Genomic DNA, 20588 nt, shown 5'->3' with positions numbered 1-20588 from the left:
TATTTTTAGGTGAGCACTAATGGAGAAATCTCTCTCCTGGCCGGTGCTGCCTCTGACTGCGACTGCAAGAACGACGTCAACTGCAACTGCTTCTATGGTGACGAGGGCTACGCCCCCGACGCTGGCTTGAACTCCCCAACTTCCCTGGCCGTGTCCCCCGACGGGACTCTTTTTATTGCAGACCTCAACAACATACGCATCCGAGCCGTGCGAGCGAACCGGCCCGGCCCTGCCCTCTCGAGCGTCGGGTACGTGGGATCGGCGCAGTACGAAGTCGCGTCTCCGAGGGAGCAGGAGCTGTACGTCTTCAACGGGGAGGGGCTTCACATCCAGACAGTCAGCCTCGTGACTGGGGAGCCGCTTTTCAACTTCACCTACAGCCCCGATGGCGAGCTGGCCATGCTGGTGGATAACTGCAACAATACTGTGAAAGTGAGGCGGGATGGGCTGGGCCAAGGAGGAGGAGCCGGCCTGCTCAGACTGGTGCTGCTGCCTGAGAATCAAGTGGTGACCCTTGCACTGGACCCCAGTGGGGGGCTGCGTAGTGTGTCAGCCTTGGGCCAAGAAGTGGCTCTGATGAGCTACAGCGGCAACACGGGCCTCCTGGCAACCAAAGCTGACGAGACTGGATGGACCACATTTTACCAGTAAGTGTGTGACACTGTGTGCATTGTCGTCTTTGAGTGCTGTCGGGTTCATTTCCATCAATTCCCGTCCTCTGATTCCTGCTTTCTCCTTGAGTTTCACAAAGTGCTCTGCTGCCCCCAAGTGTTAGCTTTTATATCTACAACCAAACACCCCCACCCCCTTGCCAAACTGTTTTTTGTGACTGTTGGGTGTGCGCTCGATTTTCAACACACAGGTGGCACAAGTATGAACAAGTCTGCAATCTCCCATTTCGCAGGTATGACAGTGAGGGTCGACTGACCAACGTGACGTACCCGACGGGCATGGTGACAAGTCTGCACCGAGAGATCGAGCGCTCCATCAACATCGACATTGAGAGCTCGAGCAGAGACGACGATGTCACCGTCATCACCAACCTGTCCTCGGTTGAAGCCTCATACACCGTGGTACAAGGTAGGGGACACGCTTAGCACATACCTGGACACACGGAGGAAAAATGATCCGGCATTGAATTTTTAAATACTTGTGAAATGATGTGGCACAAAGACAGGCTAATCCTGGGTTCAACTTATCAACATGGAACAGTGCAAATCAAGCAACTATCATTAATTAGTCATTCTGAGTAGACTTTTAAGTAATCCTGATAACGGTGAAGCAGATCTGTTTATGTGGTATCATCGCCCTAATGAGATTCATGCAGGCTCTAGCACTGCTTTGTCTTAGCATTCAAAAAAACACAGCCGCCCTCTGATGCTGAATGTGCTCAGGCCTGCCGGCTCTAATTGAAAGTCTTATAATTTTCACTCAGTTATGTGCATGCTCCAGGAGATTATTTTCTTTCCCCTTACCCACACCCAGCCCTCTCTCGCTCCCCTCTTAAGGAGTAAAATTACCAATATATAGTTAATCCCAGCTGGGATCATCCTGCTTTTGAATATCATCACAGCAAAATTCATTAACTCGTGTAGAGTGAATCCTCCTCATCCCTCAAGCTCTCTCCTTACACACAGACAGAAACACACGCACACATACTGACAGTTCCCATGATCCCTGAGCTTATTTGGTCTGTTTAGAGAGGTGGGGGGACAAAGACGAAGAAGAAGAAGAATTCTCCCGACCCCCCCACCCCTCCACTGACCGGTGCCGTGTGACGGATGTCTGAATCCAGACCAGACTCGTTACGGTCCAAAAACATTGAGAAAACCTTGCGTCTACATATATGTTTAGTCGTCCACCTTTGTTGTGGTAGAAGAGAAGAGTTGTTCACACGGCTGTAAGTAATTTAAGGTTTCCACTGCACTGTGTGGGTTTGAGCACAGCTCTCTGCTGACATACTCACTTAACCGTCTCCCTCACTTTCGGCTCTTTCTCGCTCTCTTCATTAACTCCAGCACAGTGAATTCTCCTTGGCCCTCCAGCTCTCATTTCACCCTCTCTCTCTCTCTCACGCACGCTCGCTATCCCTCTACCTCGCTTCTGTTTTATTACGAGGTTGTTCAGACAGAGAGAGCGGAGAAGATTTATCTAAAGGCTGTTGCTGCCAAGTCAATGGAAAAAGCTTCACTTGTCTGTTTGAGGCATTGTTAAAATGTGCCTGGAGCTTTATTACAAATTGGCCTTATGGATTACTGTCATTTATGGCAGGACTTCAAAGAGACAACCATCCAATCCCCTACCCTCTCACCTTTTGTAAGTGAAATAAAGAAAGCTCCCAACTCTGCATCTTCTCGATATTTCTGAGCTGAAAACAATTTAATCTCGCTTTTAATCACTTCAATGTGGTCGGGGGTGGGGAGGAGAGCTTGCTTTCAGACATCAGAGGGAAAATTTAGCCTCTGCATTAATCACGGGCTTATCTGTCTCTATTCTTGTTGAAGTCGATAAATTGGAGAGATGTTGATTGTGGAGCGATGTCTCTTTAGCCTGAGGATTTTTCTATTTAGAATAGCGTGCAGTTTGTGGGAAGGAGTCAGAAATCAGGTCCGCAAACGTTTAATGGACACGATCTGATTCCGACTGACGTAAGCCTCTGTGACTCGGATTTCCCATCGCCATCAGATGCTAAAGTGCCCGTTCTGTCGGATCACTTCTGATTGGTCCATCGGGTCTAAGCTTGGATTTTGTGCGGTAAAAAAACAGAGTAAATACGTGAATCTGTCAACACAGGCTGCAGTTTGCCTGACAGAATCAGCTCATCCAAACAGTAGAAAGCTTATGTAACATTTCCCAGACCACAGTGAAAATGCAGTACGGTTGAAAAGCAGTGCAAAGATAAAATGATACAACTTGTCTGATGGAACCTACAGTGTTTTTTTATCTTTTCACCTTCTTTTACTGTACGTATAGTAATTTTCAGAGTGAATGATCCTATGTATCCTTGCCTGAAAGGTCATAAAACGTAATGTATTCTCCTCACCAGTGTTCATATCCTATCTATTGCCAATATCCTCTGCATGAAACTAGTACCTTCACATTGCTATTCTGATTTCATAGATTATAATTTTTTTACCGACTGTCTGACCTGAATCGAATACTTTGAGGTTTCGATTTGCTAAGATTTAGGTACTACGCTTCTTCTGAGGTACTGTCATTTGGATCTCAACACAAGAACTTAGGTTGCAGTTGAATAGTCAGACTTTCTCTTTTTCAAACCACTTTTCATTCACCTCAGTGGAAAACGTCATGAAGCAAAGGAAAGGTGCAGAGGAGAATTTGCAAAGATGTAGGCAAAGAGACTGCACTTACACTAAGCTGTTTGATAATATGAGGAGGCTGTTGACCTGAGTGTGCCAGGTAGAAGCTGAAATTGCCCAAAGATGAAGCACTTTCCACTTTATTAGTTAGATTGGAGTTTATAAGAAGAATATCTTTTCCTGTCACAGCGGTGGTGTTGTCTTAAGAGATGTTGCTCCCCCTCCTGTCCACTCGTATTTTCTCTTTCTGTCTCTCTCCGCTGAATCGACTTTAACTCATCCTTTATTGGGGCTTTCAGCATCTCTGGAGCAAAATTAAGTAATGATAATCCTAAAAGTTGGCAGTGTGTGCAGCAGCTCCCAAAACAAGGATATAAGCACACAACACTAAACTAAACAACCTTCCCTTTTACATTATTTTAAAATGGCTAATTAGCTTTATTTATATAGCGCTTTTGTAAACTCATGCTGAAAAATACTTCACATGAGGCAGCAGCAGATTTAAATAAAGTGGAACGTTTCGAGTTGGTTTAACAAATTGTTAAAAGTTTTCAAAGTATTTGTATATCAGCTCCAGATGTGGCATTAGGCTGACAGTTTAGCAGTCTAGTCATCACTTTGTTCTCAAGCATTATCTTCTTTCCTTTCATAGTCCGCTGTAGCCTGTGCTTAAGGAAGTCATAAAGGAAGCACTAAAGCACTTTAGTGTTTACCAGCTCTTATTATGGTCGCCACACCCATATTTCCGGGTCACTTCACTCATTGTGGAAGCTTCCCAAAAGACATTGGCTATTCAGTTGGAACCTGGAAGTCTTGTGTGCCACTCGTCTTGTCTTTGATGCCGTGTCTGCTGGTGTCCCCCTACAGACCAAGTGAGGAACAGCTATCAGCTGTGTAACAACGGGACCCTAAGAGTGATGTACGCCAATGGGATGGGCATCAGTTTCCACACAGAGCCGCACATCCTGGCGGGTTCTGTCAGTCCAACCATCGGCCGAAGGAACATCACTCTGCCTACAGACAATGGTCTCAACTCCATTGAGTGGCGACTGCGCAAGGAGCAGACCAAGGGCAAGATCACCGTGTTTGGGAGGAAGCTGAGGGTAACCAATTTTACTAACCTGTCCACTGCTTTGTTAAAATCCACATGTGCAGTTCACTTAACTTACCTGACAAACGCCTTCCTTTTCTTTAGGCTCATGGCCGCAATCTCCTCTCCATCGATTTCGATCGCAACACCCGTACGGAAAAGATTTACGACGATCACCGCAAGTTCACGCTGCGCATCATGTACGATGCTCAGGGCCGGCCAGCTATGTGGCTGCCCAGCAGCAGCCTGGCTGTAGTCAACGTGTCGTACTCCGCCACCGGACAGCTTGTAGGGCTGCAGAGGGGAAGCATGAGTGAGAGGACGGAATTTGACCCCCAGGGACGCATCCTGTCTCGCTCTTTTGTAGACGGGAAGGTGTGGAGCTACAGCTATCTTGACAAAGTGAGTGCATTTATCTTCAACACTGTCAGCCGCAGAGTCACATCCAGAGGAAGGCATTAGCAAGAAAGTACAGTAATTTGGATTGTAGGACTGAGTGAAATAATACATCATTTTTATGGTTATGAAGGTTCAGATTTGTCAGGGGAGAGAGCAAATTACTCCTGGTGCTATTTCACAGGAGACAAGTCACGCAGTGATAATGCTATTATATTAATCCGTATTTCACCTCCCTGCTCTGCTTCCAGTCCATGGTGCTGCTCCTGCAAAGCCAGAGGCAGTACGTCTTTGAGTTTGACGCCTCGGGTCGAGTCACAGCTGTCACGATGCCCAGTGTCGCTCGCCACACTATGTTCACGCACGTGTCCGTTGGCTATATTCGCAACACCTACAACCCTCCGGAGAGCAACGCCTCCATCATCCACGATTTCAGTGAGGACGGCAGACCTCAGGCCGTACATTACCTGGGCACTGGGCGGCGTGTCCTCTACAAGTACGGCAAGCTAACAAAGCTGTCGGAGATCGTTTACGACAGCACCGCCGTCACTTTTGGGTATGACGAGACAGCCGGCGTGCTAAAGATGGTCAACCTGCAGAGCGGGGGTTTCTCCTGCACCATCCGCTATCGCAAAATGGGCCCGCTTATCGACAAGCAGATCTATCGCTTCAGTGAGGAGGGGATGGTCAACGCGCGGTTCGACTACACCTACCATGACAACAGCTTCCGGATTGCCAGCATGAAGCCGGTCATCAGTGAGACGCCACTGCCTGTTGACCTCTACCGATATGATGAGATCTCTGGAAAGGTGCAGAAGATTTGTTCTGGTTTACTTTCCTGTTTTAGCAACGCCCTTTCCAAGTATTTGTAGCTTACCTTTCTTGCTTTTTCCTCCTTACAGATAGAACACTTTGGAAAGTTTGGGGTCATTTACTACGACATCAATCAAATCATCACCACTGCCGTTATGACACTGAGTAAGCATTTTGACACCCACGGTCGCATCAAGGAGGTCCAGTACGAGATCTTCCGTTCTCTCATGTACTGGATGACGGTCCAGTATGACAGCATGGGACGTGTGGTGAAGAGAGAGCTTAAGATCGGGCCCTACGCCAACACCACACAGTACCGCTACGATTACGATGGAGACGGGCAGCTCAGTGGCGTCAAGGTGAGCAGAGAGGCTGGGATTCTAACCGTGCGGTGTGTCTTCATTAGAGGCTGAAGTATCCATAACTCTGATTTACAAACATCATTGTTTGTTTCCAGGTGAATGATTGGTCTACCTGGCGCTACAGCTACGACCTTAACGGTAACCTCCACCTGCTGAATCCTGGGAACAGTGCCCGGATCTTGCCTCTGCGTTACGACCTCAGAGATCGCATTACGCGCCTGGGAGATGTCCAATATCGCTTGGACGAAGACGGCTTCCTGAGTCAGCGTGGGACGGACGTTTTTGACTATAACTCCAAAGGTCAGCTCCTGCGGGCGTACAACAGAGGTCCAGGAGGCTGGAGCGTTGTATATCACTATGATGGGCTCGGTCGCAGGGTGTCCACAAGGAACAGCCTGGGGCAGCACCTTCAGTTCTTCTATGCTGACCTCAACCATCCAACCAGGGTGACGCACATCTTCAATCACTCCAGCTCTGACATCTCGTCACTCTACTATGACCTCCAGGTGGGCGTGGTTGGTTAATTATAAGATCATCCTATAATGTTTGTGGTACAGACTGATTAATCAGCACAAACACGATCCTGAACTAAAATGGGAATTTGTAACTGTCCTATGATCAGGGTCATCTCTTTGCCATGGAGGTGAGCAGTGGAGAGGAATATTACATAGCTTCTGACAACACCGGCACACCGCTAGCAGTCTTCAGCAGCAATGGACAAATGATCAAACAGGTATCCAGCTGTGAATCACACCTGTTCCACATTTATTCCCTCCACCATCCGCATTGTTGTTTATATTTGAGTGATCTGCTTCTTTTACCCAGGTCCAGTACACCGCCTACGGCGAGGTGTATCTGGACTCTAACCCAGAGTTCCAACTGGTGGTGGGTTTCCACGGCGGCCTGTACGACCCCTTGACGAAGCTGGTCCACTTCACCCAGCGGGACTACGATGTCTTGGCTGGGCGGTGGACCTCACCCGACTACAGCATGTGGCCCAAGATAGGAAAAGATCCCGCTCCCTTTAATCTGTATATGTTCAAGAACAACAACCCACTCAGTGACATGCTGGATGTTAAAAACTACGTCACAGGTAGAGAGTTACAAATATTATGTGGGCCAAATGGTGAAATGTGTTGTATGAATATTTAGCCCTTGTACTCTGTCTCAGATGGTTGGCTGTGTTTCTTCCTGGCATATTAAAAAGCAGGGAAAATAACGCTTCTAGTTTACTTAACAAGCTCATCTTAGCTTATGTCCTGAGACTGTCAGGAATCTCTAGTGTTCAGCAGAACAGATTGTTGTGGACTAGATAGTTTATGCTAGTAACAATGTACTACAGATGGCACGGACGAGATAAGTCACAAAAGCAAACACGCTTTCAGTTTTTTGGTTTTTTGTTATACTAAAACCACTGCTTCATTTGCTACTGTGTTTAACTTTGTCATTCAGCAAAAGTAATTTCCCCTCGTCTGCTTGCTGTAGATGTGAAGAGTTGGCTGGTAATGTTTGGCTTCCAGCTCAGTAACATAATCCCAGGGTTCCCTCGACACTCGCTCTACTTTGTGGAGCCACCGTATGAGCTGCAGGCCACCCAGCACTGTGAGAACGGACAGGTACACCTATTTAAAATATATACCCACTCTCATTATTAAATCAAATATTGACCATTTTCTTTTAAATCTAATATAAATGTGCCCTGTATTTACTCACTGCGGTCAGCTGTGTGTTATTACATTATCATCTCTTTCAAAAAAGTGACAAAGCTTTTCTTTAACTTTTTCTATATAGCTCATAACCGGGGTGCAGCAAGCAGCTGAGCGGCACAACCAGGCCTTCATGGCCCTGGAGGGTCGTCTGCTCAACAAGGAGCGTCGCAGGCGCAAGGACAAGCCTGGCCACTGGTTCGGCACCAGCACCCCCATAATAGGCAGAGGAGTAATGGTGGCGCTGCAGGAGGGGAGAGTGGTGGCTGGCGTGTCGGCGCTGGCCAGCGAAGACAGCCGCAAAGTGGCTCTGGTGCTCAATGGTGCGCAGTACCTCGAAGGCACGCATTACACACAGGATGGAAAGGACTGCCACTACTTTGTGAAGGTAGGCTCTGCTGACAGCGACCTGCTGGCCCTGGGGCTCACAAACGGGCGCAAGTCACTGGAGAGCGGAATCAATGTGACAGTGAGCGGGCGGTCGAGGAGAGGAGTGACCGTGGAGTTTGCAGTTCCATCATTATTACTGAGCGTTCGGTACGGGCTCGCTGCAGACGTGCTGGACGAAGAGAAGGTAAGACTGTTGGAGCTGGCCAGGCAGAGGGCGCTGGCGGGGGCCTGGGCCAAGGAACAGCAGCGAGCTAGGGACGGAAAGGGAGGCAGTCGCCTCTGGACAGAAGGGGAGAGACAGCAGCTCCTAACGACAGGTCGAGTACAGGGCTATGACGGCTACTACGTACTGCCTGTGGAGCAGTATCCAGAACTGGCTGACAGCAGCAACAACATCCAGTTTCTCAGACAGAACGAGATGGGCAGGAGGTAACAGCCCACTGGAAGGGCGGACTCTTCCCACTCTCTCCCACTTTCACATCTCGAGATTTTGTCCCGGTTCCTTTTTTTTTCTCTTACCCTCCCTCCTCTTAAAACCCATGGAGATTTAACCAACAAACGGGGTTATTCACGGAACGCTGCAGGGACTTTTAAAAAAGAATGACTTACCAGACAACACATTGTTAATTTTACTGTCACAGGCAAAAAAATAAAAATACAAATAAAAAATACAGTTTAGTCAGTCAGATTTTTTGTTCTGTTTTTTTTTTTTCTTTTGAAAAAACTTTGAACAACTGAAAAAGCACTGAAGAACTTTGAGAACTGTTGCTTAATGAGTAAGAAGATTCCCCTTTTTAAAAAAGATAGTGATATTTTTGCCCATATTTTTTGGGTCACACTGAGAGCGTCCATGACAGCTACTGGTAACACGGAGGGTTTGCACTGCGGTGGCTTCTGCGATCGAGGCTTATCTGTCTCTAATCGACGCTAGAGGCAAAAAAAACAAAAAAAAAGGGACCAAAGTGGAGGAGCACTCCAGAGTGCCGCCATTAAAACTGCTCATCAAAAGGAGGACGTCGTGCACAGCGACAGACACGGCAACGCTAAGAGTTGCCCACCACTATGAGTCGTCTCCCTGTCTCAGGCCTCCCATTGTCCACCTCGGACACCCAACCAAGCAACACGCGGGCTAACGGCATCCTTGAAAAATCCACGCTGTTAACAGACTACGAAGTAAACTTTTTAACAAAAACAAAGTCAAAAAAATGTGATGGCTATATTTGTGGACAGTGGTGTCACACGGCATTGTTTATTTTGAAACGGGGAAAAGAATCATACTACTTACATATGTGTCCGACTACACTGAATTTCAGGATGTTGCGTATACTGTAGATGCCGTAGTTTTGTACGTTCCAGTCGCGGTAGAATTGTGAGACTTTCACATAAGGCACTTCTGTACAGAACGATCAAACACACCGATCACAGAGTCCAGACAACATGCTTACGTTAGTATTTATTTGATTTTCTTCTTCTTTTTTTTTAAATTTATTTATTCTTAGTACTATATGACAATCATGAATGAGTCACCAGTTCTATTCAATATGAACATTAAATGGATGAGTTTATTTTCTTTTGTAAGATATGTAAGAAATTGTTCATTTTTGGGGTTTTTTTGTATTCATTTCCGTTTGCTGCCAGGGCAAATAATAGTCACTCTCAAAAAGAATAATTTATGTAATAAAGTGTTTTAAAAAAAACAGTTTATACTTTAAATAAAGTCTTTAAAACTGTGAAATCTGTTTTTTCGAAATATATTTCGATGTACAGTGTATAGACTTACCTTTATGCAGCACAGTAGAATATTGTTCAGATTATCAAGTTTTATATTTCTAAGAGGAAGTGGCTTGTAATGTGCAAAATCTTTAGCTGGTCTTACTACTCTAGAGTTTTGTGGCACTCTAATACTCCATATCTACAATATCGACCCCCCCACCCGACCCCCAGTTTGTTGTTTTTGACTGGGGGTTGTTTTTTTTTTCTTTTTGTTCGGAAGCTGTCCTAGATCCCAACAGCAGTAGCAGTAATGGATCCCTCTCACTGTGAAGAGACTCGTGCTGGATGTCATAATGTACCAAATCAGTATTATCAAAGGATGATTCTTATACATTCGCTGAAAACGAGACTCTTCTGAGAAACCTTATCAATAAAACATAATTGTTTACTTCAGCCGAGTGACGTGTACTTCACTTTCATCCCACTTTTCCGTTTGAAGACTACCGATGTTACTCATACGGAACATCCTCATTATTTTATGACATGCATTCGTATTAGTTGTGTGATGCTGAAATGCATTTCAAAGGTATCTTTGAGCTTGTTGCTGGTACTGGAAAGTTCCAATAATTAAAACGGGCAGCCCGCACCCAGCCCTTTCTTTGTTAACTGTACATAATTTCCTTAGGTTTGTTCGGAAAATAAGAGGTAATTAACAGCAGTGTTTTATAAACACACAAAGAGCTACCATTTCCCTCTCGTCTATGCTCTGGGGGGGGGGGGGGGGGGCTACATTTTTTATATCTGCTGCCTCTTGACACTTACTCGGGCATGTTTACATAAGCTAAAGTAGATGTGACAGCATTTTGAATGAAGGCTTAATTATAAAGGAGGAGCGTGCGGATGATATCGCAGTGCCTTTGATGATGTTTCTTACAAATTTAAAAGCCCCCAAAAAACACAACCTCAGACTCGAACCTGCACTTTCACTCTTAGTCTCCAGCAATACACCTGCCAGGTTTGACAGGTGAAGTTGTGGTCTCCCTCTCTTTTTTTTAGGGGTTTCTCACTGTTGCCAAGGCAATTATCGCAATAAGGCACAGGGCAGGATCTGATATATTGCCAGCTCAGACAACACAGTTTAAAAAATATAACTCTGACATCTTCATGTCCATGCCACCAGCAACTACTCTAGTAAATGTTTCCTATAAACATTAAAAATGTTTGTATTAATGGGTATTAGTAATGTGATTAAAATGTGTAGAATTTACTGTCCATTTACGCTCACTGCTCGCTCTTTTAGGTACAACTTGCCAATACCGGGTTGGACTTCCTTTTGCCTTCAGATTTGCATCAAGTCTCCATGGCACAGACTAAAGAAGGTTCTGGAAATATTCCTCAGAGATGTTGTTCCAAAGTGGCATGACAGCATCACAAAGTCCATAATGTAACTCTCCCATTACCCCACATCCCAAAGGTGCTCTGTTGGCTTGAGATCTGGTGACTGTAGAAGCCGTTTAAATACAGTGACCTCACAGTCATATATTTAAGAAAGTAGTTTGAGGAGATCTGAGCTTTGTGAAAAGATGACAGCAGAAGATGGTTAAAGGGACAAACATGGTAAGCAATTATCCTCAGCTAAGCTGTGGCATTTAAACAGTGCTAACGTGGTACAAGAAAATATCCCCCACACTGTTACACCAACATCAGGCTGAACCATTGATACGAAGCAGGATGAATCCATGTTTTTTTTTATGTTGTTTATGGCAAATTCTGACCCTGTCATCTAAGTGTTGCAGCAAAATCAAGACTCATAAGACCACATGGCATTTTCCCAATCTTCTATTATGAGTTGTAGCCTCAGTTTCCTGTTAATAGCTGACAGGCGTGATGCCTGGTCTGGTCTTCTGCTGGTCTTCTGCTCCATCAACTTCAAGTTTTGGCATAACGTGCATTCAGAGATGCTTTTCTGCATACCTCGGTTGTACAGAGTGAGTTCGTTAGGCAGGCAATAGTAACTCAACTATCAGCTATTAGGGGTCTAGCCATTCTCGTTCAGCCTCTGACATCATCAAGGCTTTTTCCCCCACAGAACTGCTTACTGTATATTTTCTCTTTTCCAGACCATTTTCTGCAAGCCCATGTTCTATGGGAAATCTCAGACTAGCCCACCTGGTACTAACAACAATGCCACATTCAAAGTCACTTAAATCACCTTTCTTCCCACTCTGAGCCTAGTTTGAACTATGTCACGTCAGCCATGTCTTCAAACCTAAATGCTTTAAGTTTCCGTCATGTTATTGTTTGAATGCATATTAGCAGTAATAAGAACATAATAAATTGCCCAGCCAGTGTAGGTTACAGCAGCATAAGCACAAGTTAAACTTATAACTTTAAAAAGCTTTGAATGTCTTTTAATTGAAACAGTTATAAATACTGTGGAGGCTAGCTTAATGAGAAATGTGATACAAACTACGGTTGATTCACATGTGAGCTCTCTGCTGTATCCCACAAATGAAGTGAAATACAGTGAAAACTGTCTAATGCTATGTTTAATGTGTAAAGTGATAGTTTTCATGCTCAAAGCTCACGACTTTTCAGTGATGGCTCATTCTTAGCTCAGCAGGCAGTTTGGGTGGGGAAAGAGTCTCCTTTTGTTACCACCAGTTGCAGTGAACTAGCTTAGCTGGCAACTGTAGTGGAAACATTAAGCAGTAGTGCTTGCAGGTGAGTGTCAGACTTATATTTGATAAAAACAAACAGAGTGGTAGTGTAACTGGGAAAATGTTGCTACAAGGGAATTTTAGCTTCATAGACTGTTTCCACAGTGCCCCCAAGTGGCCAATTAGAGAAAGCTCTTATAGGTGTAAGTAAAATACAGAAACTTACATTACAAATAAGTCTTCTTTATATTCTGAATATATATAGTAATGTTAATTTTGATTCATAAACATGGATAATAAGCAACAGATTGATGTTTCAACTGTGCAGTTTATTTTAGGATTTCTTCTGAAAATGTAAAGATCCTGCATTTCAAGTATTGTGGCAAAAAAGAAAATCACTAGAAGTACAAGTACCCTAAAAGTGTTTATGCTTGAGTAACTATGCATCTTGTAATTTACCTCCTCCACAACTACTGGCTGCCAATTATGTCTCATTTTCTCCTCTGCTCCCCCCCTTCCTTTTATTTGATTGTAAGACATTTGGTGTTAAAAATAGTTGAAAACTCAGTCACCAACAGCCACAAATCTGCACTTTCATCCCTGCCTAAATCGCACACGCACACACACACACACATACCTCATTCACATTGCCCATTAAAAAAAAAAAAAAAAAAACAACCCAAACAGAGCCTTTTATGGTTATGGCAATAAATTATTTTAATCATCTACAGCAAAAAGGCATCGTATGGGTAATTTGGATCAGTCTGTATAGCAATCACAACATCTTGTTTCAGTGAGAAATAAAGCTGAAAAGCTAATATGATAAAAATAATATTGATAGTCTGTGAAGGTTCTCAGTCATCCAGGTCATCGCAGTCAAAGGAGCTTGCAAAGAAAAGCGTCTGGACTTCTTTAAGTTGCTTGAAGACGTTTCACCTCTCATCCGAGAAGCTTCTTCAGAAGTCCAGATGCTTTTCTTTGCAAGCTCCTTTGAATATTGATAGTCATTTCTTTGTATATGAAGAAAAACATTGTGGCTGTTAAATGTTGCCATTAATCAAAATAATAAAATAAGAGCATTCCATTTATTGTCTTACCGCCTATGGACAAACGTACATTTGTTAAAATGACTTGTGTGCAAATGAGATGGGAAACATTTCAAGCATCAGCCCTGTCTGCAGCGGGGTTCTCACAGCCTTTGGGTATCATCATACTGGGTAAGAGTCCTTGAAGTTTTGCAGATAGCATAGCTGAAGGGGAGGAGTAAGGAAAGCTTTTATGTGGTTATGAAGACAGGAAGGAGTATATTACAGAGGCAATCATTATAAAGTGCCCAAGTGAATCACGCAGGATGAGCCTGAGATCATAGTATGCTGTATGTTTGGCATCTACCATATTGTGTGTGCAAATCTGTAGCTTGTGTGTTGTTGCACAATTTTAGTAAGGAGCCTGAGATTTTGGTAATGTTTACAAGCTCTGTTAGAAACTGCTACTGTGTAACCGTGGACAGCAACTGTGTAACCGTGGACAGGTCAGTCAGTCAGTGTGGAGGGTTGCACATGAAGGTGGAGGGTTGCACATGAAGGTAGAGCACTGGGATGAAGCTTCCATGTGGGAGCGAGGACTTCATTTATAGAAGTAATTTATAGCTTTACAGACATACAAGACTTCTGGAGGGAACAGAGGGGCGTTTGTGAGGAAGTGCAAGGTTTAAGTCAGATGGGAGAAAGGGCGATGGGCTTCGAGGCACAGAAATAGGGGCAAGAGGGTAATGGGGGTCAATCAGTAGGAGAATGGCGTTATGTCAGCATGTCCCAGAGACAGCAGCAGCACAGAGCTGTCCAGCAGGCTGTCAGGCATGTGTCCGCTGTGTCATCCCTTCTCCTGTCTTCAACCACGTACACTACAGTGAAATAAAGAGTAGAGATGGAAGAAAGAGGTTGGAAAGGGTTTTAAAGAAAAAGAAAGCAATTAGTGATTTCTTTTCTAAAACAACATAAAGTCCAGTGATATAATTCTCAGTGTCAAATCTCCAGCAGGGAGTTCAAGTGTAACCAGGGGTTTATACACTTTTCCTCTAATTACAGTCATCTTAGGAGTTTAATCTTTACAGTAATACCATAGCAGCGCACAGCCATGATCACACAGCATTACACTTGACTAACATCAGCTCGCCTTCGGTGCTTTCCCTTTACTTCACGTGTGTAGCAGTGGCTTTATTTCATCCTTCACCAACATGTGGAAACTTGTCGAGGCAAATGATCATGTTAGCCATACATGAGCTTTAACAGCTGCTCCAGCCTGAATGAGCACATCTCACCTTCTTTGTGTTTCTGATTAATCATTTATGTGGAAGCAAACACTAATCCAGCTTTTAACAGCTTCAGCTGGGAGGCAAGTTACCTAGGTGACATGCCACTGACCCAATAGGCAAGGACAGATAGCTTACCACTTTTCATACTGAACTCTGATAACGATGTGGCAAAGGTTAATAAATGTTTGGCCAATATTTATTTTTAATGCCGCTAATCGACATGGCGTGCAATGAGAATCTCAGTCACAGCACACTTAGCTTTTATTGACCAGATCAGGTTTATCTTAGGCTACAAAAGCAGCAACACCTTAGTGCTCGCTTTCATAAATAGAAGGATTGGCCGTGTTTTCTTCATGCAAGGCTGTTCTCTTTGCATACTCACTTTGAATATTTATTTTTAAAACGTGCCCTTTCTTTCCCAGCTTGTGCTACACTTTATTGGCTGCTCAGTGGGGAGTTCAAGCCGCATTAACACACCTTTCATCTAAAACCCGGCTTGACTTCACACATCTGAAACCTTAGCTGCCTGCTCGGGGATGCTTGAAGTTGTACCACGTTAAGGTTCCTGGTAGAAACACAGGCATTTGTCAAATTGGCAATTAGATTATCAAGTACCACGACTTAACAACACGTTATTTGTTGATGTTGTTAGGGAACAGAATGGTGGCTTTTAAAGCAGCGAAACCCCAATGCTTACATTAATAAAGTGGGACTTTTTCAAGGAAGCCAAGCATGTAAATGAAATCCTGTTTTTTTTCCCCCCCATTCTGCCCGAGTGTGTTGTATACTTTGTTAAACAATGTTGACTTTATTGTGTTAAGCACACACTTAAGGGGGAAAAAAAAAAAAAAAAAAAAAAAAAGTAGTAACGACTACATGCTAAAGTAGTGACTTCCCGTTGATGAAGCTTAGATTCAATAAGATAAGATAAGACTTTATTGATCCCACAACGGGGAAATTTTTGCGTCACCTCAGCTCAGGTACAGATATCAGAAGGAAATACAAAAATACAAATGAGTACAATCAATGGAAAAAAAGTAAGATAATACACTATATACAATGGTAGCATACACAGTATGTGATCATGGATATGGTTGAAAATATGGAAGAACATAAACTATATAGCTATTGTACCACACACACACACACACACACACACACACACACACACACACACACACACACACACACACACACACACACACACACACACACACACACACCATTATGCATGAAGTGGTGACCGTGGCTGTTCACAGTGTCCAGTGACTTATGACATTGTGATTGAGGAGTTATAGAGTCTAACTGCTATTGGGATGAATGATCTGCGAAAGCGCTCCCTCTTGCAGCGAGGGTGTAATATTCAGTCTAATCTAAAACTAGCTAAGAGAAATTACACACCTGTCCCAAACAGGAACTCGTGTTTCAGGAGCCCACTGAAATGTGTCCACTTCAGTATTTAAATATAGTTCACTTCACTTGTCACAAACATAGACATCAGTTTTTGTTTATGAAGCTTTATTTTTTGTCATATGCCTCAGGAGGATGTGACTGAGCAATACAGCTTTTTCATTCAGTAGAAATTTGTTAATCACAAGGCAGGCCAGTCCTAAAGCATACCACCAGTTTTACTCCAGCTATGACCATAAACTCATCAAGAAAATGTTAAAGGTCTAAGATCAAGTGAGCAATAAGATATTTTGCTTATCTGGCATATTTGCTAGAGCAGCGGAAAGGCCCTTCTCTTGCCATTACAAAGAATATGTGTTTAAGGTACTTATGTAACCATCTTAAAAAGGTACAGCTAACGTTAACAGATCAGCTTCCTAGTGGTACTAACAAGGGGCAACCTCCAGACCTAAAACCAATGCCAGGTGCCAAAATGTGCAGTTCCTTTAGTAGCCAGCTGACAAGGTAGCACTGCATCGTCTCACACAAATATGGTCATTCTTAGCTCCAAAATGTTTTCAAAATGCCTTTCAAAAACCAGTGTGTGAAAACAATGTAGCTACAAACAGCTTTCCTACTGTTTATGAGTTATGCGAGTAGCTAATCCTTGCAGCTGAATGCAGACTTGCAAGACTCCCAGTGTATCTCCATAACATCCAGTCAACAAGTAATTCAGCACAGGACTTAAAATTGTGTAAGGACAGTGACAACTTGTAGTTCTGCTAGTACTGCTGGATTTGGACTCACAAGTGTTGTGTAGCACATTTGGGTCACAGTGCTTACCTGTGTTTTTGGGAGCTTCCCCATACATGGGCCCGGGAGGAGGTCCACCCTGCCAGCCAAACTGAGGCTGTCCAGCATACCCATAAGGAGGTTGTCCTGGTCCAGGATAAGGACCGCCAGGTCCCATTGGTCCGGGAGGGTAGTTCGGGTAAGCTGGGTTAGGTTGCTCCATGTTCACAGGGTATCCCTGCTGAGGATACCCTGGGTAGCCTTGAGGTGGTGGGCCCTGGGCTGGGTAACCAGGAGCAGTCGGGCCATTGCCTGGGTATGGAGGCGGGTTCTCCATGTTTGGCTGTAGGTCAAACGATTGCTTAAAAGGAAAAGAGAAAAAAAAAAAAAAAAGTTAAAGGTGGTGTGATTATGGCCCTTTTCTTGACTAGAAAGCAGATACACTGAAGCAACACAGAATACCTTTTCAATTCCTCCATATTCCAGTTTCCTACTCAGAAAGTCTAAAGTAATATTTGGCAGTATTTTGCCAAAGTTCTAAAAAAAAGAGAAACTGTTTCTAGTTTGTATACATCACACACTTCACTCACTACTTCTTTAACCTGTTGACTATTCCACACTTTCGGCAAACAGCCATTATCTCCACTCAGCCACAGAGGAAAGACAAGCACAGTACATTACTCTAATGTTTGCAGAGGATATCTTATGATTCAGTGGTCAGTCACAGCACACATCAACCATTCCAGAGGCAAGCATAATTATTTTACTATTCACACAGAAAGATTGGCTTCACAGCGTACAGAGTGAGGCCAGTAGAACACGTGAATAAGAGAGAGGAAGAAAGAACTCTGTAACCACAAGGCCCGTACAAGTTGCATTTTCACACTTATCACATTATATCACACGTTCATGTCTTCTTTTTGTCAGTGTGCGAATCAAACGGGAAAGAAAATGATCCCAAAGCCATTATCAAAGTAAATAAACTATGTCTGAGATCAGCCATTTAAAAGTCATTTCTTTCAAGTGCATTTCCCAACCAGTGGTTTCTGAGAAGGCCAACACCGAAACACTTGCTAGCTTTCACGTAGAAGAGCCACAGAAAAAGAAAAGGCTGATAGTTGGAAAACTGTGGTGGTGCTTACATCACTGGAATCCCTTTTTCACCTTGTATATGTACACTATAAACATCCAAATGGCTTTCATTCCTTCCTGCTCATCTTTTTATCCACATCCAATCTCCCATCTGTAATTTAAAAAAAGGTGCACACACAGAGTACTTCCAAACTGGATGGTGAAAAACATTATTACCACTAATCTACTCAGTAGGATTTAACAGTGTACTTTTCTGTACTTATCACTTATGGAAAATCTCTTATTGGGTTCAAAGTACATAAGTCTTTTTATAAGTGTCATTGCCCAATGGCATTAATAACCATGTTTGATTGTGGCTCTTGGGTAATGTTATACCTGCAGATAAGCTATGAGGTTGGTTTCATACCACTTTCAAAGTGATGTGGGAATGTTAACATTAGCAGCCCATGTGACAATAAGCTTTATCACGGCTTTCACGCATTTCACCACCTGAATATGTTCTTCAAGCTACTAGCAGACGGCACTCCCTCTAAAGATGCCTAGGAGGGACAAAACAATTCCTGATGATTTGTTTAAGTAGTTACAGTAAGCCAGCACACTCACCAGCAAAACAACAACAACACTGGAATAAGCTCACCTGTCCTGCTGGGACAATGAGAGGTGACGCCAAAGTGTCCCCTGTGATGAAGGTCTATTCTGTCCCTCTCTTCCTGTGTAAGATTACGTGTTGAAGGTTGAGAAAGAAGCCAAACAAATGATCGGTAACCTGACACCTATGAGGATGTCTGCATATACTGTCAAAGTTCACCTTGAAGGCCATGGGCTTTTATTATACCTACGTACATTTCTTACTAGACTTTGGTACAGGGTTAAGTTTTAATGAAAAGATTTTAATAGACGTTGATTTCTATGAAGGTTTTCTCAGTGTGTCTTTACTGTGTCCGAGAGTGATAATTTGCATGTGTTTGTTTTTCCCCTCTGATGAAAAGCAAAAATAAATGAGTGAAGTGAGATCACATGTGTTTCCACAACAGTATCATGATGACAATATCACAGACAAACAGGGCACACGGAGTACCTGGACACTGAACACTAAACCTTCCTGAATCCTTTAAATGCCACTGAAAATGCCATTGTTAAATAATGACAAGCAAGAAGTTTCCCTAACAGTTGTGTTATCCTTGTGGCTGAGTTTAACACTAACATCTGGAAAATAAACTGGGTGGTAAAGCAGAACACGTAAGCATTACTATGGAATATTTAAAATATAGCCTCACATACCCAAAAGAAGTGCTAATAATTAGCATTAAGTAGTAAAAGAAAAAAAATCTATTTGGGCATTTTAATGTTTTTTAGTACATAGGACTTGAACTACTTAAGATATGATGCCAATTTAAAAATTCTGTTCAGAGAAAATACACATATCTACCTAAATACCAGGGCCTAAAAGGACCAGCTATAATAAATAAATAAATAAATAAATAAAGGGGGGGGGGGGGGGGGGTAAAAGCCCATATTGCCCAAAATGAATGAGCTTACATTAGATTTACATCATGTTTGTACAAGCTGAGCTGTGGCAAAGCAGTTCGGTAGCCTGGCAGCCCCTGTTTACCTTGTCTTTGTCTAGAGACAAGACAAGACTCCGTGTATATTAAGACACCCCATTGGACCCAATTAAGAGCAATCAGAACCATAATTCTGTCATATAAACAGGTGCTTGGAGCAAACTGAGAAAAAAAAAAAAGCTCTAAACTAAAAAAAGACACGAAAACAAAAAGAAAAAAAGAACAGAAACTATAACCGGAACCTTTGTTGCTCAGCAACGCTGCCTTGAATTAATCTGAGTTAAGCTAAAGCTAGTCTGTTAATATTTGATCCGTTTGTATTTTCAATAAGCGTTTGTTAGTATGACTAGCCCACTTATTATCAGGGTTAGTCAACAGAATTTAGTTTAGCCTATTAAGTGTTTTTTTTTTTTTTTTAAAGAACTCTATAGCCTTTACATGAGGCAAACAGAAGTCGCACCTGCAGGCCACAACCCAGTCCGACCCATCTCTAATTTCACAGTGACAAGGCTCGTACACACAAATATACACAGTCCGGCCCTGGCTGGGCTTCCTACCTTTGAGTAACCACTATTCCGGTCAGCTGGAGACGGCAGCAAAGTCTGCTTAACCAGAAACGGCGTCAGTCTTCTCTTCTTGTTACTACTTCTTACCGCAATGACCGACCACTGTCCAGAAATTTGGTGCGTATCGCGTTCACTGGGTGTGACGTCATTTAAAGGGTACGATATGCGGGAGGCGTTTCGGTGGGCCACCGAAGGGCGGGATTGGCTGCTGAGCCGGCCCCCGCTCGCCAGCGTCCAATCACAAGCTAGAGCGATGACCAGCCGTTCGCCAGGGGAAAAAACAATGACTTCTGGTCGTTTGAACAGATAACCGATTTAGCGGGTCTACATCACCCAGCCAGTGACGAAATTCACACGAGGAGCAAGAATAGCTCAGAGGAGTGACTAACTGGTCAATTATTCATCGATGATCTTATTTCT

At 43.5% G+C, this 20588-nt stretch overlaps 2 protein-coding genes across 14 annotated transcripts in view; one reads left to right on the top strand and one right to left on the bottom strand.

Annotated features, from left to right (window-relative positions):
* tenm2a (teneurin transmembrane protein 2a) overlaps positions 1-10243 on the top strand; it is a 230994-nt gene extending 220751 nt beyond the window's left edge. For all 11 annotated transcript variants that reach the window (XM_026188681.1, XM_026188674.1, XM_026188666.1 and 8 more), the window contains 11 exons: positions 10-647; positions 905-1080; positions 4188-4423; positions 4516-4812; positions 5058-5615; positions 5709-5978; positions 6077-6487; positions 6604-6714; positions 6807-7074; positions 7467-7597; positions 7773-10243. In XM_026188681.1, the coding sequence (XP_026044466.1) occupies positions 10-647; positions 905-1080; positions 4188-4423; positions 4516-4812; positions 5058-5615; positions 5709-5978; positions 6077-6487; positions 6604-6714; positions 6807-7074; positions 7467-7597; positions 7773-8510 (3834 nt within the window). In that variant the 3' untranslated portion in view covers positions 8511-10243. The remainder of the gene's footprint in view (positions 1-9; positions 648-904; positions 1081-4187; positions 4424-4515; positions 4813-5057; positions 5616-5708; positions 5979-6076; positions 6488-6603; positions 6715-6806; positions 7075-7466; positions 7598-7772) is intronic.
* Positions 10244-13521: 3278 nt separating this feature from the next.
* On the bottom strand, positions 13522-20459 carry LOC113034209 (cysteine-rich and transmembrane domain-containing protein 1-like). Of its 3 annotated transcripts, XM_026188612.1 has the most exons (4): positions 20160-20380; positions 18675-18747; positions 16997-17306; positions 13522-14353 (listed from the first exon to the last, which is right to left on the bottom strand). In XM_026188612.1, the coding sequence occupies exons 3-4, from the start codon at positions 17280-17282 to the stop codon at positions 14250-14252; spliced, it is 390 nt and encodes a 129-aa protein (XP_026044397.1). In that variant the 5' UTR covers positions 17283-17306; positions 18675-18747; positions 20160-20380; the 3' UTR covers positions 13522-14249. The 3 variants fall into 3 exon arrangements, with proteins under 3 accessions (XP_026044397.1, XP_026044388.1, XP_026044405.1); XM_026188603.1 differs by lacking the exon at positions 18675-18747 and having other exon boundaries at positions 20160-20459; XM_026188620.1 differs by lacking the exons at positions 18675-18747; positions 20160-20380 and adding an exon at positions 18088-18301.
* Positions 20460-20588: the final 129 nt, after the last annotated feature.

The sequence above is a fragment of the Astatotilapia calliptera genome, chromosome 2 (assembly GCF_900246225.1).
Source record: "Astatotilapia calliptera chromosome 2, fAstCal1.2, whole genome shotgun sequence".
Taxonomy (NCBI): domain Eukaryota; kingdom Metazoa; phylum Chordata; class Actinopteri; order Cichliformes; family Cichlidae; genus Astatotilapia; species Astatotilapia calliptera.
The sequence above is the reverse complement of the archived record's forward strand: the minus strand, read 5'-3'. Positions and strand labels throughout refer to the sequence as shown.